We start from the raw sequence: 14,170 nt of genomic DNA, 5'->3' as shown, positions 1-14,170 counted from the left end.
GGTCTGACAATTAGCAGCAGAACACCGAAATGTCACGTTGCATTTTCATCATAGCAGATGTAGCATATCTGACATATCTGCAATATTGCCAGACACCCAAACTCCCAGGTGTCGCGAAGACAGCCACATGTGCCAAAACCATCCACTGAGCTGGCCAAAGGCTGCTGTCAAATGGTGATGGATTATTAGTCAGTAATCTACTTTGTTTGATGCAATCATGTGATATTATATATTTACAACAATTCTGTAACTACTCTGGGTAACCAGGTTAAGGGATGGTTAAAATCTACCCTGCTGATGATTAGTTCTGACAGTATGCTGACTCTGCCTTCCCTGCCTTGTGGGTCTTGTCAACAAACGAGAGTGGAACATATTTTAAAATTCAAGCGTCCCTCACTTATTAAGTTATTTAAAATAGTTGGTAACTGGTTGATTAAGTTGCGTGGGTTTAATTTGACTATATGTTACGTCTCAGCTCTCAGGTCAAGTATCCACGTAGTTGTAGCATTCTTGAAGCAGACACTGGATCCCTACCCTGACCCTGACCTCTGACCCTGACTTCATATGGAGGCTAAAGAAGCTTTGTACTGTATGTGAAGCTAATTCTAGCTATGACAAAGAGGCTGTCTGTTAATTACAATAAAAGGCACAGAGTAAGGAAGACTGTTGGAGAAGATGTGATTAAAATCAGATCAGATGCTCGAGAGGGAGGTTCACTGTAGTTTCAAATATTAAGAGGCACACCGTGTCATTTGTTTATTCCACAGGTCATGTGGTCATGTTTCCTTTGTGTGTGTGTGTGTGTGTTTATGTGTATGTATGTACTGTATATAAGTGCATAGATGGGTATATGTATTTTGCTAAAATGAAGGACAGACGTTATAGGACAGAGAAGAGATGAGATTGAGTTTGTGTTTTGTGTTGTTTGATTGTTATTTCCTTCACACATTCCATTGTGTTTAGTGTGACATATTTATGTTATGCTATTGTGAGTCAAGAGGTGGTTTGTTTTTTTTCTGCCTCACCAAAACAAGACCTTAACACATCTGCCTTATTTAATTGACTTTAAGTAAGAGAATTCTACATGTTTTATATTTTGTGTTGCTTCTGATTTTCTTAACGTGGTTAACGCGAGTCTTCCTCTATCCTAATAGACTAAATAACAGTTGTCACTGCCTGGTCTAGACAACAGTTGTCACCACCCAGGTGTTAACTGCTGCATAGAGGAGGACTAAGTTGCTGGGAATGACTCACAGTCTTTGTTTAGTTCACGTCAAAGAAATTTCCTGTTTCGCTCTTTGGGTTATTGGATCGAGACAGGGATGCAAAGACCAACAGAAATGGCTTTGTAGGATTTTTCTTACTCTGGCATGATTTAAACTTTTGCCTCATATATTTGTCTAGTTTTTCCTGACTACATTCAAACTGCTTGATGGATGGTTATTGAGAATATAGGCTATACCCTGGGCAGTGTGTATGATGGAGAGATTTGAGTGTGCAGGGTTAAAAGGTCAGGAGTTGTCAAAGCAACTTAAGCTATATCCACACTTATGAGTTAACTTATTTGTGGCCTTGTATTGTTCACAGTTCTATAGTTTGGTTTCATAACTGTAAGAATGAACCAATGGATGGGAAAAAAGTTTGATTGATTTGCATAAAATGAAAATTTGCATATAATCGTAGACTTAGACAATTTCTATACATGTTCTGGAGTAATGTAAGTTATTATATCCTTACACATGCTTGTTTGTGCATGTGCAGACACATGTATGTATATGCACTTTACCTGCTTACACAGTAGCTTTTGTGGTATTTAGAGTTTTAGAAGTTGTTAAACCGAGTTTACTGGTAAGCTTTTCAGGCATGAGGTAACAAGATACTCCTCTTTGGGGATTTTTGGGGGTGTGGGAGTTGAAGTAAGGTTTGCATCACTAACTCACATTCCCCTTTTTCCTCCATGAAAATGAAGTAATCTCCCTGTAGACCAACTTTCTAACACAATTTATGATCCGTTCTTCTTTGTGCCTCCATTCCTCACTCTACTGTCCCTCCTTCACCTCTCGAACCTCTTTTTTTTTAAACTTTGATTCAAATAAAAATGGAAAAGAAAAACACATTGTCCTTCGCTTTCGCCAAAGCATGTTTAGAGCTAAAGACTGGACATCAATGTTGAAAAGAAAGTAAAAGATTTATGCTATCTAAAGGTTGAACTATTGTTTGCAGTCTGCTATAGAGGTAAACCACTGATGTTTTTCCTACAAATCAGCCATCATTCATTAGCTATAATGCTTCCCAAATCCCAGCTCACATTGGGACAAAAACAATACCAGTACGTATACAACTGATCCACCATCTCCAAATTGTCTGCTCTCTTTGTTGCTCTTCTATCGCAGCCGCTGTGGTTGTTTCTGTCATCAATATTTCCAGTTTCCTTGGGTGACTTATTTAATCTTCAGAATGCTCTCCACTGGCAAGGAGTGTAAATAAATGTAGAATACCAAGCTTCCACTCCTGGCATGATTTAACCACAGGTGTTGTGTTGCCTTGCTTTGACGTTTCAGTACTCACCCCTGACAGGAATGAGGAGGAAAAACAATACAATCTCATGACAAATGTTTCTGCAAACCACTAATTTCATGTCTGATAATGATTAGGATGCCCCAGATAAGGTTGGGAGTTTGGGATGGCAATTCAACAAGAGTGTGGAAAGCAACTATATTGTGAGATCCACCATCCCATAATACTGTAGTAGTTCATCGTCCAGTTGGAGTAGCTTTCGAAAGAGCATGTAAGTAAGTTGTAATTAAGCAGACTTATCCCTTAATTCTTCAAGTTAGTCAAATAGCAGTTGTTGTGCTTCAACAAGGTTTTGTAGGACTCCCTTCACCTCAGTTTGAGAGAACATACAACATGGTCATATCTGGCTTTTCTCATGCGCTTTAAGTTTAGAGGAGTCAGGCTTGGTACATCAGATTTGGATGAATGGAGGCCGTCGTCAGCTACCAGCTATTAAGACCAAATATTTCTTTCTCACTCCTGTGTCCCTCTCAGTTTGCCTCACACTCATTTATTAGTCTCCCACTCTATTTTTTCTCTCTCCCTCTACCTTTCTCCTATCACGGGGGAGGACAAAGGTTTATGTAAGCCTTTCATTCTGTCTCACAGTGAGAGATGGCTGCAGTGTATTGTGGGTAATAGAATCCAGCTGTGTTGTGTGTCTGCTGGTGTGAACATGTGCAGGAATGTGTGTGTGTGTTTTAAAGGCTGTGTGCTGGGCCGCTCTGCAGGTCTTGGGTGCATGTTGACCTGTTTCATGTCATTTTGACGGCTATGTTTCTCTTTCGTCATGTGGCCTTATCTACTCTCATACAAATAGCTAAGGATATACTGTGTGCCATGAAGTCTTAACAGCAGAAAACTCTGTCACATTTAATTATGAATGTATGAAAGACCAAAGAGGCCTGGTTTTGCAATTCTTAAGTTATGTGAATATAGGATTGTAATGCAGGAAGAAACTGCTCCCCATATTTTGACTGCTATGGTATGGTACATAGCGGATTCTTGGCTTTGTGATGAAGGCACCCCGTCAGGTATTAAACAACAGAACAAGTTCTGGTAATAGCCTTTCACAGATTGAGCTGTAATTTTTTATTCACATAATTTCCTTTTAAGAGCTGAGCCAATTTCAAAATAGAGGAGGTTTACCGGTATATGAAGCACCTGTGATTGAAGTTAACAATATGAATGTGTTTTCCTGGATGTTCTATTGTTTGCCAGATTGTTGTTTGCTGCTTGTGTGATGAGCTTTAGACTTTCAACTTTTTTTCTTTTTACATGGCTGAACTGAACATGGCAGTCAACACTGCAGTGTGAAGATATTCAGCTTCTTAAACAAGTGTGCTTGCTATCATGGAGGTTTGACTCCTTATCCTCTGTGATTGCAGGTGTTTCTGCTTTACCACCCAGCTGCATGTAGTACCCAGCAGTGTGTCTCCCTGAATTAGACTTGTAAAGCCAAGTCAGTTTTATTTATATCACAAAACAAAATTTGTCTAAAGGGGCTTTACCACTTTTGCAGAAAGGCTGCAACTGACACAGGAGGGTTTACCTGCAGTGCAAGTCCTGACACAGGCCTTTTGGAACAGCAAAGCCACATAACCAGATATACACTGTTGGACTTGGAATTTGTATTTGTAAGTGTTTAATACAACAATATATCCAGAGTTGTGCTTAGGGTAAAACCTGTTATGTTCGCTTTAATTTTTATGTGCAATCTGTAAGAACTGTCAAAAGTAAAGCCGCCCTATGCATGATAGTTTCTCTTTTCTTTCTTGACTCTGAAATACAATTATTCATCTAATCAATTAATTCCTCTCCTTTTCTGGCATCAAATTATTTACTTGTAGCTGCAGTAGCCTTAAATGAACTGCAAGCAGCTCCTATTATAACCCTGTTACTGTTCTACAAACATTAAGTGACTGCACACAAAGGAAGATCCAAATTCCAGAGAAGTTTGTCTTTAATCCTAGACATCTACCTCAAACAAAACAAACAAAAAAATGTGCCTCCTCATAGCAGTAATACTTTGTCATTATTGGAGCTTGCCGTCGGGTTGCAGACAGCTTCATTTTGTGCATATGCTTCAAAGTGCATGGTGTGCATTGTTGTTCAGCTCTTTTTCTTTTGGCTGATGTGACAGAGTGGTTTGGTGACTTTAGCAACGTGATGCCAATGTTTTTACGTTAGCTGCTTTTCTGTCTCCACTCATCTCTTCACACAGAATAAAAGTAACATTGTCACATTTTCAAGTTTTGGCCAAAACAGTGAGACACTGTACCAACAAGTTTTTAACGGAAATGAAACTGTAACTGATTTATAAAACACAAGAGCCTGTCAAAGATCAGACATCACCCTGTGGTTTACAACAAGACAGGGCAGATTCAGATTTATTCTACACACTCAAAACACATTGTGTCTCACCTCATTCTTTTGCCTTTTTGCCACCCATTTGTTTGTGTCAGTATGTTACTTTCTATAAAACAAATAAAAGCATTACAGACATGCTAAGAACTAGTATTCACAGACCAACCAATTATAGCATGACACTTACTGTTTAGTCTGTCATGTAACTAATGAGTTGATCTTTCTCAAGTGTGCCACTGAAGCCCTACCACAAGATTGTCAGCTTTGGCAGCTTCTGGTTTATATTAAAACGTGTTTAAATCTTGTGTTTGCCTGTAGAATATCAGTGCTCTTTTTGTCAATAGTCACTTCTTTAACCTCTCTGTTTTGAGGGAATATTGCAAATTCCTGCCAAGCTGACTGGCTCTGACCTCATATTTCATGAGGGGTGGGGGATAAATGGAGGAGACAGAGGGCAGAAAGCGAACAGAGGCATGGGGCCAGAGGTGCGCTGCTGACTTTAATAAAACATCTTGGGTTTCTCCTCAACTTACACCTCAGGAGTTTTGGAAAGGTCAGGAGTGCAATAGTTTACTAACACAAATTAGGTCAGAGGGGAGAAGGAAGGAGAGAGGATAAGAAAGAGGAAAGAAAAAGAGGTGATGCAGTGATGTGTAGCACATTTTATGACAAGTGGTCAAGAAAATAAATTACATTGCACTTCAGCTAAAAACACTTCAATTACATTGAGTTTCATTTATTTTTTATCTTTTTCGCCTTGAGTTGAACTCCCTTTGACTGTTGCCAGGGTAACTCTCAAGTTTCAGTCTTTGTGACTCTTGGACTGATTCATACTACAATAATCTATCCAAAATAAGCCTGATGAAAATCAAACAAGTTAGAAAAAAGTATTTTTGGGCCCCAACTGGTCTGGAGATGAATTTTACAGTCTCGAGACTTGATCCCTTTATACTACTGAATCATTTGTGCTGACCACACACACAGCAGTGTTTGCACTTATCTCTCTATAATTTGCACGAAAATATATCCCATTCTACCTGATGCTACATTTAACCTAGAAAACAACCTTTCAGCCAAGAGATTTTCATGGTGGCCCTGTAGCCCAATATAATAATATAAAGTTGCCTCAATACACGGTCCTTGATTAGACTAATATACGATATTTGGACAATGTTGTATTTCTTCATATAATGTAGACAGAAACACATGGACAGTTGACCTATGTAGTGAGAAAATAGTCAATGTACAATACAAGACAAGGAAAAGAACATACACTCATTCAAGTCAGGTTAAGAGTGATTGTTTATCTTCACAGTGAAGTGAATCATAACATTTATTACACTATGAAGAAGAAAAGCTACTACATCTAATCACTGTTTAATGAATCCCACATTTTGCTTTCGGGCATCTGCGTAAAGAGAACTTATGAGAAGAGATGAAGTTTGAAAACAAGGAGGGCAGGAATGCACTGTGTTTGCACAGTTTGCCTAATAACATGCTGACTCTTTACCTTCAGTCTTCAGTCAAAATCATGTGGTGGCAATTCATATCTAAATGATGTTGCTGTCAACACTGACCACCTGACTCTAGCTGTAGGTCTATTTAGAGTTTATTTGTGTTACGTTCACACATGCTCACACATACACATATGTATTGTTAGTTAGTTGAATAATCTTTCTTTTATTAAAATTGTTTTTAAGTTGATGGATTGTTTGTCATTGCAAGTCACCTAACTCTATTCTCCCTCTCTGTCTGACAAATACACATTCTCTTTTACACACATATGCATACCCCCAAACAATCCTTCTTGCCCCTCAATTTTCTGCTTACATGGATGTGGCGCCCATGTCTTTGGTAACACGATTCAGCATGTCAAAATATATCATTGAGTGTGTTTTTGTGTGTGTGTGTGTGTGTGTGTGTGTGCACCAACACACTCACAGCATATTTGCCTTGGGTGTGTTTGTATGTAGTAGCCGTGTGGTGCTGCAAGTGTCCAGTCGCATTACTGCAGAGTCGGTTTCACGCGCTAAGGACTGTGTCATAAACACAGGGAAGACGCTGAATGGGTTTCTCACTTACCCCAGGGAGGGTCACCCTGGGTGGGCTGTGTTAACCCGTTGCCTCAGCCTTTGGGTCCTGACCCCTGGGGTGTCTGCTCGTCAAGGATATAAAACAGCAAATTCACTATGATGGAGCAGTCACTGTTACTGTTTATATGCATGTGTGTGTTTGTGTGGAATCTAAGGTTTGTCGATGGGCTAAAGTGTGCTTGTATCCATTGTAATGTACTATACTGTAAGACTGTCTGCTTGTATGTGTATGAATGCATTTTTGGAAGGGATAAAGAAAAATCTGGCAATCTCTCTTGAAAATCATGAGCTAATAGACTTAGGCTTTAGGAACAAGATTGAGAACAAAACATCTTAATAACTTTCATTTATTTCTCTGTAATGATGTCTATTTACAGTCTATTGTAAGCTTCAGTTTGTTTATTGTTGTAAGTGAATGATTAACACCAACTATTTTCTTTCTCCATCTCATGTCTTTCAGAGTTTTAGGCCTGACGTCACCATGCTGCCTTACTTCCTGCTCTTCTTCCTTTCATCTGGTCTGGCGATATCTTCTGACTGCCCGACAGACTGTTCCTGCCACGGTCATGGCTCGATATTCTGTATTCAACGACGGTCCAGCACTGTCCCTCGTGTCTCCACCAACACCCAAAATCTCTACATCTTCCAGAATGGCATCAACACATTGTCCCAGGATGATTTCAAGGGCCTCGGGGAGTTGGAGATGTTAGATCTGAGCCAGAATGAGCTGGCAGAGATTCCAGACAGTGTGTTTGAGATGCTGTCCAAGCTGAAGAACTTGGACTTGTCTTCTAACCACATTACGCACATTTCCAAAGACAGTTTTTCTGGGTTGGTCCAACTGGAGAGGCTTTATCTCCATGCAAACCGCATTCAGAGCATCCACTTGGAAGCTTTTGAAGGTTTAGAGATGTTACTGGAACTCAAGCTTCAAGGGAACCAGCTCACCTCTTTGCCATCCCTTCATTTTCCCAGGCTTCTGCTTCTAGATCTCAGCTCCAACAACATCCCAAGCCTGGGATCTTCAGACCTCCAGACTCCCCATTTGGAGGCCCTTAAGGTGGCATCTCTGGGGCTTACCTCTTTGGATGAGGCTCTCATAGCCTCCTTGGGAAACCTCCATGAGCTTGACATCTCCACAAACAAGTTAACTGAGGTGCCCCAGGCCCTAAAGCAGGACTCCCTCAAAGGGCTAATCAAGCTCAGCCTGGCTGCCAACTCATTGGGCGAGCTCAGGGTAGAGGACTTCAAGAAACTCACTGGACTTCAAGAACTGGATCTCAGTGGACTTAATCTCCAGGGATTTCCCCAGAGTTTCTTCAGTACCTTCCCTAGGTTGATGCACCTGACAGCAGCTGAGAACCCATTTAACTGCTTGTGTCCATTAGCCTGGTTCCCTGTCTGGCTTATAGAGAAGGGAGTGACACTTGGGAGGCCTGAGGAAACCAGATGTCACTTCCCTCTAGTTAATGCTGGGAAGAAGCTTTCAGCACTGGAGCAGAAAGATTTTGGCTGTCCACCTACCACAACAGTGCTGATTGGCTCCCCCATTGGAAGTACTCCTGTTCCCCAGCTGCCCACCACATCTCCAGAAACCACCCATACAAATGCTATTCCTCCTCCTCCTCCACCCAGTGAGGAAACCATCTTCTCAAAAACAGAAAGCTACCCCCTTCCAGGAGAACCTCCAGTATCCCCTAGCTCCACCAGTGGGGAATATGAGCCGCACATCTGCCCAGCAAACATCTGCCTAAATGGAGGCACTTGTAATTTTAACCCATTTGGTCAACTCAGCTGTCTGTGTCCCTCAGGAACCTCTGGCCTCTACTGTGAAAATGTGGATGAGGTTCCTGAGCCACCAAAACCTTCAGCAACAGAAGTTTTGATAGTTGCCCCTGAGATGCCCGTTGAACTTGATGCTATCAGCTCACGGCAGGTGACCTCCACATCTATCCTTCTTGACCTGCATCGCTTTATCGAGACACGGCCACATATACGTGGTATCAGGTTGACCTACCGTAACCTCTCAGGGCCTGACCGGCGCCCCATTATCCTGAGTGTACCGGCATCCTACCCTGAGTACACGTTGCGTGGTTTGAGACCCAACTGTACCTACTCAGTCTGTGCCAGTCCCCTGGGTGAGAGAATCAACTCTAGGGCCAACAGCTCTGTGGAAACAGGGTCATGTACAGAGGCTCGCACTGAAGGGGTTCCACAGACATCCTTAGAGCCCAGGGTGGAGACAAAGAGCCCGCTGACATACACTCTCATCCCTGCTCTGGCTGCCCTGGCACTGTTGCTGGGGTTGGCTGTGGTGACTGTGGCAATCATCTGTGTGAGGAAGAGGAGGCAGGCCAAGGCAGGAATGGAGCTGGAGCTGGGCCCGGCTGACCCTGATCCAATGGAACTGGAGGGGATAAAGGCCTGCCTAGAGAATGGGGGAAATGGTACACTACCCCACAAACTGCCTGAGATTGACCGCTGTCACACTCCTCAGCCGCCTCCATCCTTGCAACAAAATGGGGGTTTGGACTATGAGGTACCCTTGATGCAAGGACACTGCCCATCAAATAATAATTTAGCAACTCTAAAGCCATCATATTTCTAAGATGCAATAAAATACAAACATTTGGAAAGATTTTGGAGAGACTGGGCTTGCCCATCTGACGTCCTGCTATGTCTCACTTAACGATTAAAAATCTAATTTTCATTCCAATTTTAGATATCCACAATTTAAAAAGTGGCACTTACTATCATTTGTTATTAAAATGATAAGATTACATCATGTTGGAAATGTGGTTAACCACAGTGGGACAATGATCACAATGTGGTTTGAAGTCATCTTGCAGAGATTGATAATGGTTAAACCTAACCAAGTGATTGAGAAGTGCAATTGACTATAAGGGTCTTAGTAGCGGACTGAAAACGGAAGTGCCTTTTTGCATTGACACAACTGTAACCTATGGCTCTTTTTTAAAATTTCTTTGTTTATGTGAAATAAACTATGTGAATGAGCTGTAATCCTGTTGCTGGATTTGGGAGATACAATATGGAGAAAAGTACCCCTGTATTTGGGCTACAGAACTGGAGGAAGAGACAGTGGTTAAAATGAAAACAGTGATGTAGATGTGTGATGCCTGGACCACACGTCCTGGTAGAAAATGGGTTTTTGACGTACTCCATCTACTCCATGGAGATTATAGAAAGGAACTTGCACTGAAAAGAAATATTTCTTTTCCTTTCCAGTGTCCCAGTCACTGCCACAAGACTGATTGTCGCATAAGGAAATGCAATAACATAAAAACTTTCACAAAAAACGCTCTGCAAAGCTAACAATAGGTTGATGATCATAAAATCTGTCTAAACAACTCTCCACACATCCCAAAGCTTTTTGGCTCCGTGGGAGATAAATTTGCTGTGAAAGATAAATGGACTGAATAAAGAGCCATTAAGGATGGACTTTGCCTGCATTGTTCCGTGCCGTGACGGGAAGGCTGTTTTGTATCTGTCTTATATCATGATATTCTGTTTTTGTCATTTGTTTTGTATTTTTATCATGTTTTTTTCTGTTAATGTCCATTCAGTATTGCGATTGTTGTGAGATGACACATTATTATTTGTTCTCCTTTGGAATCACCTGCTTCAATCATCATGGACTCTATAAGTTTCTAATCGCATTTTAGGTTACATGAAGCTAAAACTTGCAGCGCTAGCTACTTGTTAGGCAAAGGTTCACTAAAATATGTCTGAGGAACTCACCAAGTGAATGTAACTGTCAAGTGTCAGACACTTTATTCTCTGTGCCAGGTCTGCCAATGCTGCAGGAGGATAAGCCACATACAGTTTTAGACGGCTAAAGCTCCAAAAACTGTTTTCAGAGGCCATTTGCCATAGATCCCACCAGGGCCTGACTGGGACAAAAAATCGGCTTTGGCATTTTTGGCCCAGGCAGCCCACCAAAATTGGTCAGACACCCCTCACCAATACACCATCCTTACATTTAAGGGCTCAGATTAGGGGTGTGACGAAACACTGATGTAACACTGAGATGTAACATTGCACAAGATTGGGGCCATGACAACAAGACAAAAATATATTTTAATAGGCCTACTATTTAGAAAAAAAACTTATTGATGAAATAGTTGATAGGAGGGTCTGTGGGTCCGCCCCCAGAAGATTTTGAGAATTAAACACTCAATTTCCTGCATTCTGGGGACATTTCCTGCCCCAGGGAAGCACAAAATTCAGGTGGCAGGTGACTATATAAAAATATAATAGAATATAATGCAGTGGGCCTAATCTGTAGTTTATTATAATTTGTAGCTTAAGTAATTTTTTTGGGACAACACAGTTTTCTTCTATATTTACATTGCATTGTAGGCTTCTTGTGCAAATAAACCTTTCTCATAGCATTTTTAGTTACACCAGCCCCAAAGGTGCGTCGGCCCACCGGGCATTTGCCTATTTTGCTGTGAGTGTCAGTGAATTTCAGGCACTAGTTTGCTCTTTCACTGTTAACTGTATCGTTTCTGAGATATGGTCTAGACCAGCGGTCGGCAAATAAGTCTGGCATCAGGCCAAATTTTTTCAAGATGTTACATGGCGGGCCAGAACAAAGTCAAATTATTTCAAATCTTTGAATCCTTGCGTGCAAATTTAGCTCAGTCGGTACTGTGCGGGACTCCTGTTTGGAAGGTTTTAAGATCAATTCCAACTAACTGTATTTTTTTTTCTCCTTGTGAGTATAAGGACACTTTTGCACATGCTCATAATAAAGCATGTGCTGCAGTGTGTGTGCGTCCCAGCGTCTGATCTGCATTCATAAACCTATAGACACTTATTTTCATTTCCCTGAGGAGATTCAGGGGAATCCAATCACACGTTTAGTGACGGCTTTTTCAGAGGTGTGTCATGCAAGCCTGAGTCTCTTTTGAATGTTGTTCAGAACTCTTCAAAGTAAAAGCTCTCAATAAACTTGTCATATAGCATTGCTGCACAAAAAGTTCTTGCGCTTTTATTTTGTAGGCACAATCACTTAAGAGAAAGACAGTGTGTGAGTAACTGAGATCTGTTTCAGCACCAGCCGCTATCAATTTATGTAGTTTTTATTTTTCTGCTATCAAAGCCGGCCAGATATTATTGCTGGCAGACCGGTTCTGGCCTGCAGGCCGCCTATTGCCGACCCCTGGTCTAGACAGTGTCGCCCTGTAGCTTTTTGTTCTCTCACATCCTCTCACTGGCTCTCGGTGACTCTAATTTAACCATCCAGTTTGTTTTGGTCAACAACGATTATTGCCTGGTGTGTTTGGAGACTGTTTTGCCTGTTTACAGCCAACCAGACTGTGAAATGTTCAGGCTAAATGTACCGTTCTCTTTTTCTTGTCTGAGGCTGGGAATGTCACAAGCTTTTAGCGTTACTATATATGCATATATACATATTACTTTCATGACATCTTAAATCACAGTATAAAAGGTTTACAAATATGTGCCTTAGCAACACTGGTACAGCGCCTTATTGACATTGTAGCTGATGTGTATTTCAAGAACAAAAGGGCCTTTCTTTTGCCTCACAAGTCATTGCATTATATCACATTACAAACTAAAAATGAAGATACATGACATGTAATGTTATCAACATTGTCAGGTTTAAAAAAGACCTTCCTCAATTCTTGGTTATCTTACACCCAAAACCTTGGTTGACTGGGTATGTGTGTGTGCGTGTGTGTGTATCTGTTTTTTTGCCTCCACTGGAACAGTACATTGTCTGCTTTATTATTGAGTCCATGCACTATACTCCAGAACTGTCCAAAATCAACTTACCATTCTTTGGCTTCACTACTTTCTTCATTCTGTCAATATTCCAGTATAAACATAGACACAGATGCTCATTTATCTACTCTCCCTCAATATATCAACTGGAAGACTCTGTTTTGCTTTGGACGGTGAGAGGGACAGGAAATGTTTGAAATATTTCCAACGTGCTTGTTACAGAACCTTCCCTGTTTATTTAGGGAAACTTATCTTTTTCTTATTGTTTTATGTTTGTCAGTTATGTCTGCTACGTTTTTGTGTATGTGTTTGCCAGAAAAGCAATGCTGAGAAAAAGAACAGTATTAAAAGACTTAAAACTTAAAATGCCTGTGATTTTGTGTCTTTGCAAGAATGGTGTTGGCTTTCAAGATTCAAGTTACTTTTATATGGTTTTATAATGCTGCCATAATGTACATGTTCATGTGCTCAGTAGCAAGGGTTTCAGAAGTTTTCCTCCTTATGGGTTTGAGGAATGTTGGGCTGTAAGTCAGTATACAGGAATGATGTCAGAGCAAAGTTAAACAGAAAACTGAGAAGAGTTTTCCAGTAACAACAGAAGCTGATTACACACAGCCTGTATCTCTCAATACCTCATTACACTCATAGACACACATTAGCACTAACCTCAACCACAACATGATTAATTTGTGACGTTATGTTGGTTTGTGGATGGAGGTAATTTTCTGTATTTTCCACTAATAGCCAAGAACTGCAGTGGAAAATATTACGAAATAGCATATTTTCCAAATAACTGAAGTTACACAACCTTGCTGCTTTTTTCTATTGACTGTTTTCTTGATGACTCAGCATTGTTGCATCTTATTCATAGTAAATTGCCGTGAAAACAGTGCAATAGCGTGGAAGTTACGAAATGCAACTTTTCAATTCAATTTAATTCAATTTTATTTATATAGCGCCAAATCACAAAAACAGTTATCTCACAGCGCTTTTCATAAAAGAGCAGGTCTAGACCGTACTCTGTGATGATATTTACAGAAGCCCAACAGTTCCCACCAAGAGCAAGCACTAGGCGACAGAGGCAAGGAAAAACTTCCTTTTAAGAGGCAGAAGCCTCGAGCAGAACCATGGCTCAGGGTGGGCGGCCATCTGCCTCGACTGGTTGGGGTGAAGGAGCGAGAGGGAGAGAGAGAGCGAGAGAGAAAGAGAGAGAGGGCAGGAGAGGAACAGAGAGAAAAAGAGAGGGATGGAAGGAGAGAGAGAGGGGAGGGAGGCAGCCTACACAATATACACACACAGAGATACAGACAGTAAAGGTAATGTTGCTATAGACTAAATGAAAAAATGGTACAGATATTCATAGTAGTGTTAATGGTAACAGTCGT

The 14,170-nt window shown here is 41.0% G+C and overlaps 1 protein-coding gene across 1 annotated transcript in view; it reads left to right on the top strand.

Annotated features, from left to right (window-relative positions):
- The window catches only part of LOC123970357 (vasorin-like), a 32,677-nt gene extending 19,526 nt beyond the window's left edge, over nt 1-13,151 (top strand). Inside the window, exon 2 of the mRNA XM_046048369.1 lies at nt 7,477-13,151. Coding sequence (XP_045904325.1) covers nt 7,498-9,624 — 2,127 coding nt within the window. The 5' untranslated portion in view covers nt 7,477-7,497 and the 3' untranslated portion in view covers nt 9,625-13,151. The remainder of the gene's footprint in view (nt 1-7,476) is intronic.
- Nucleotides 13,152-14,170: the final 1,019 nt, after the last annotated feature.

This window comes from Micropterus dolomieu, linkage group LG04, assembly GCF_021292245.1.
Source record: "Micropterus dolomieu isolate WLL.071019.BEF.003 ecotype Adirondacks linkage group LG04, ASM2129224v1, whole genome shotgun sequence".
NCBI lineage: Eukaryota > Metazoa > Chordata > Actinopteri > Centrarchiformes > Centrarchidae > Micropterus > Micropterus dolomieu.
This window is presented reverse-complemented; position numbering and strand designations above follow the sequence as displayed.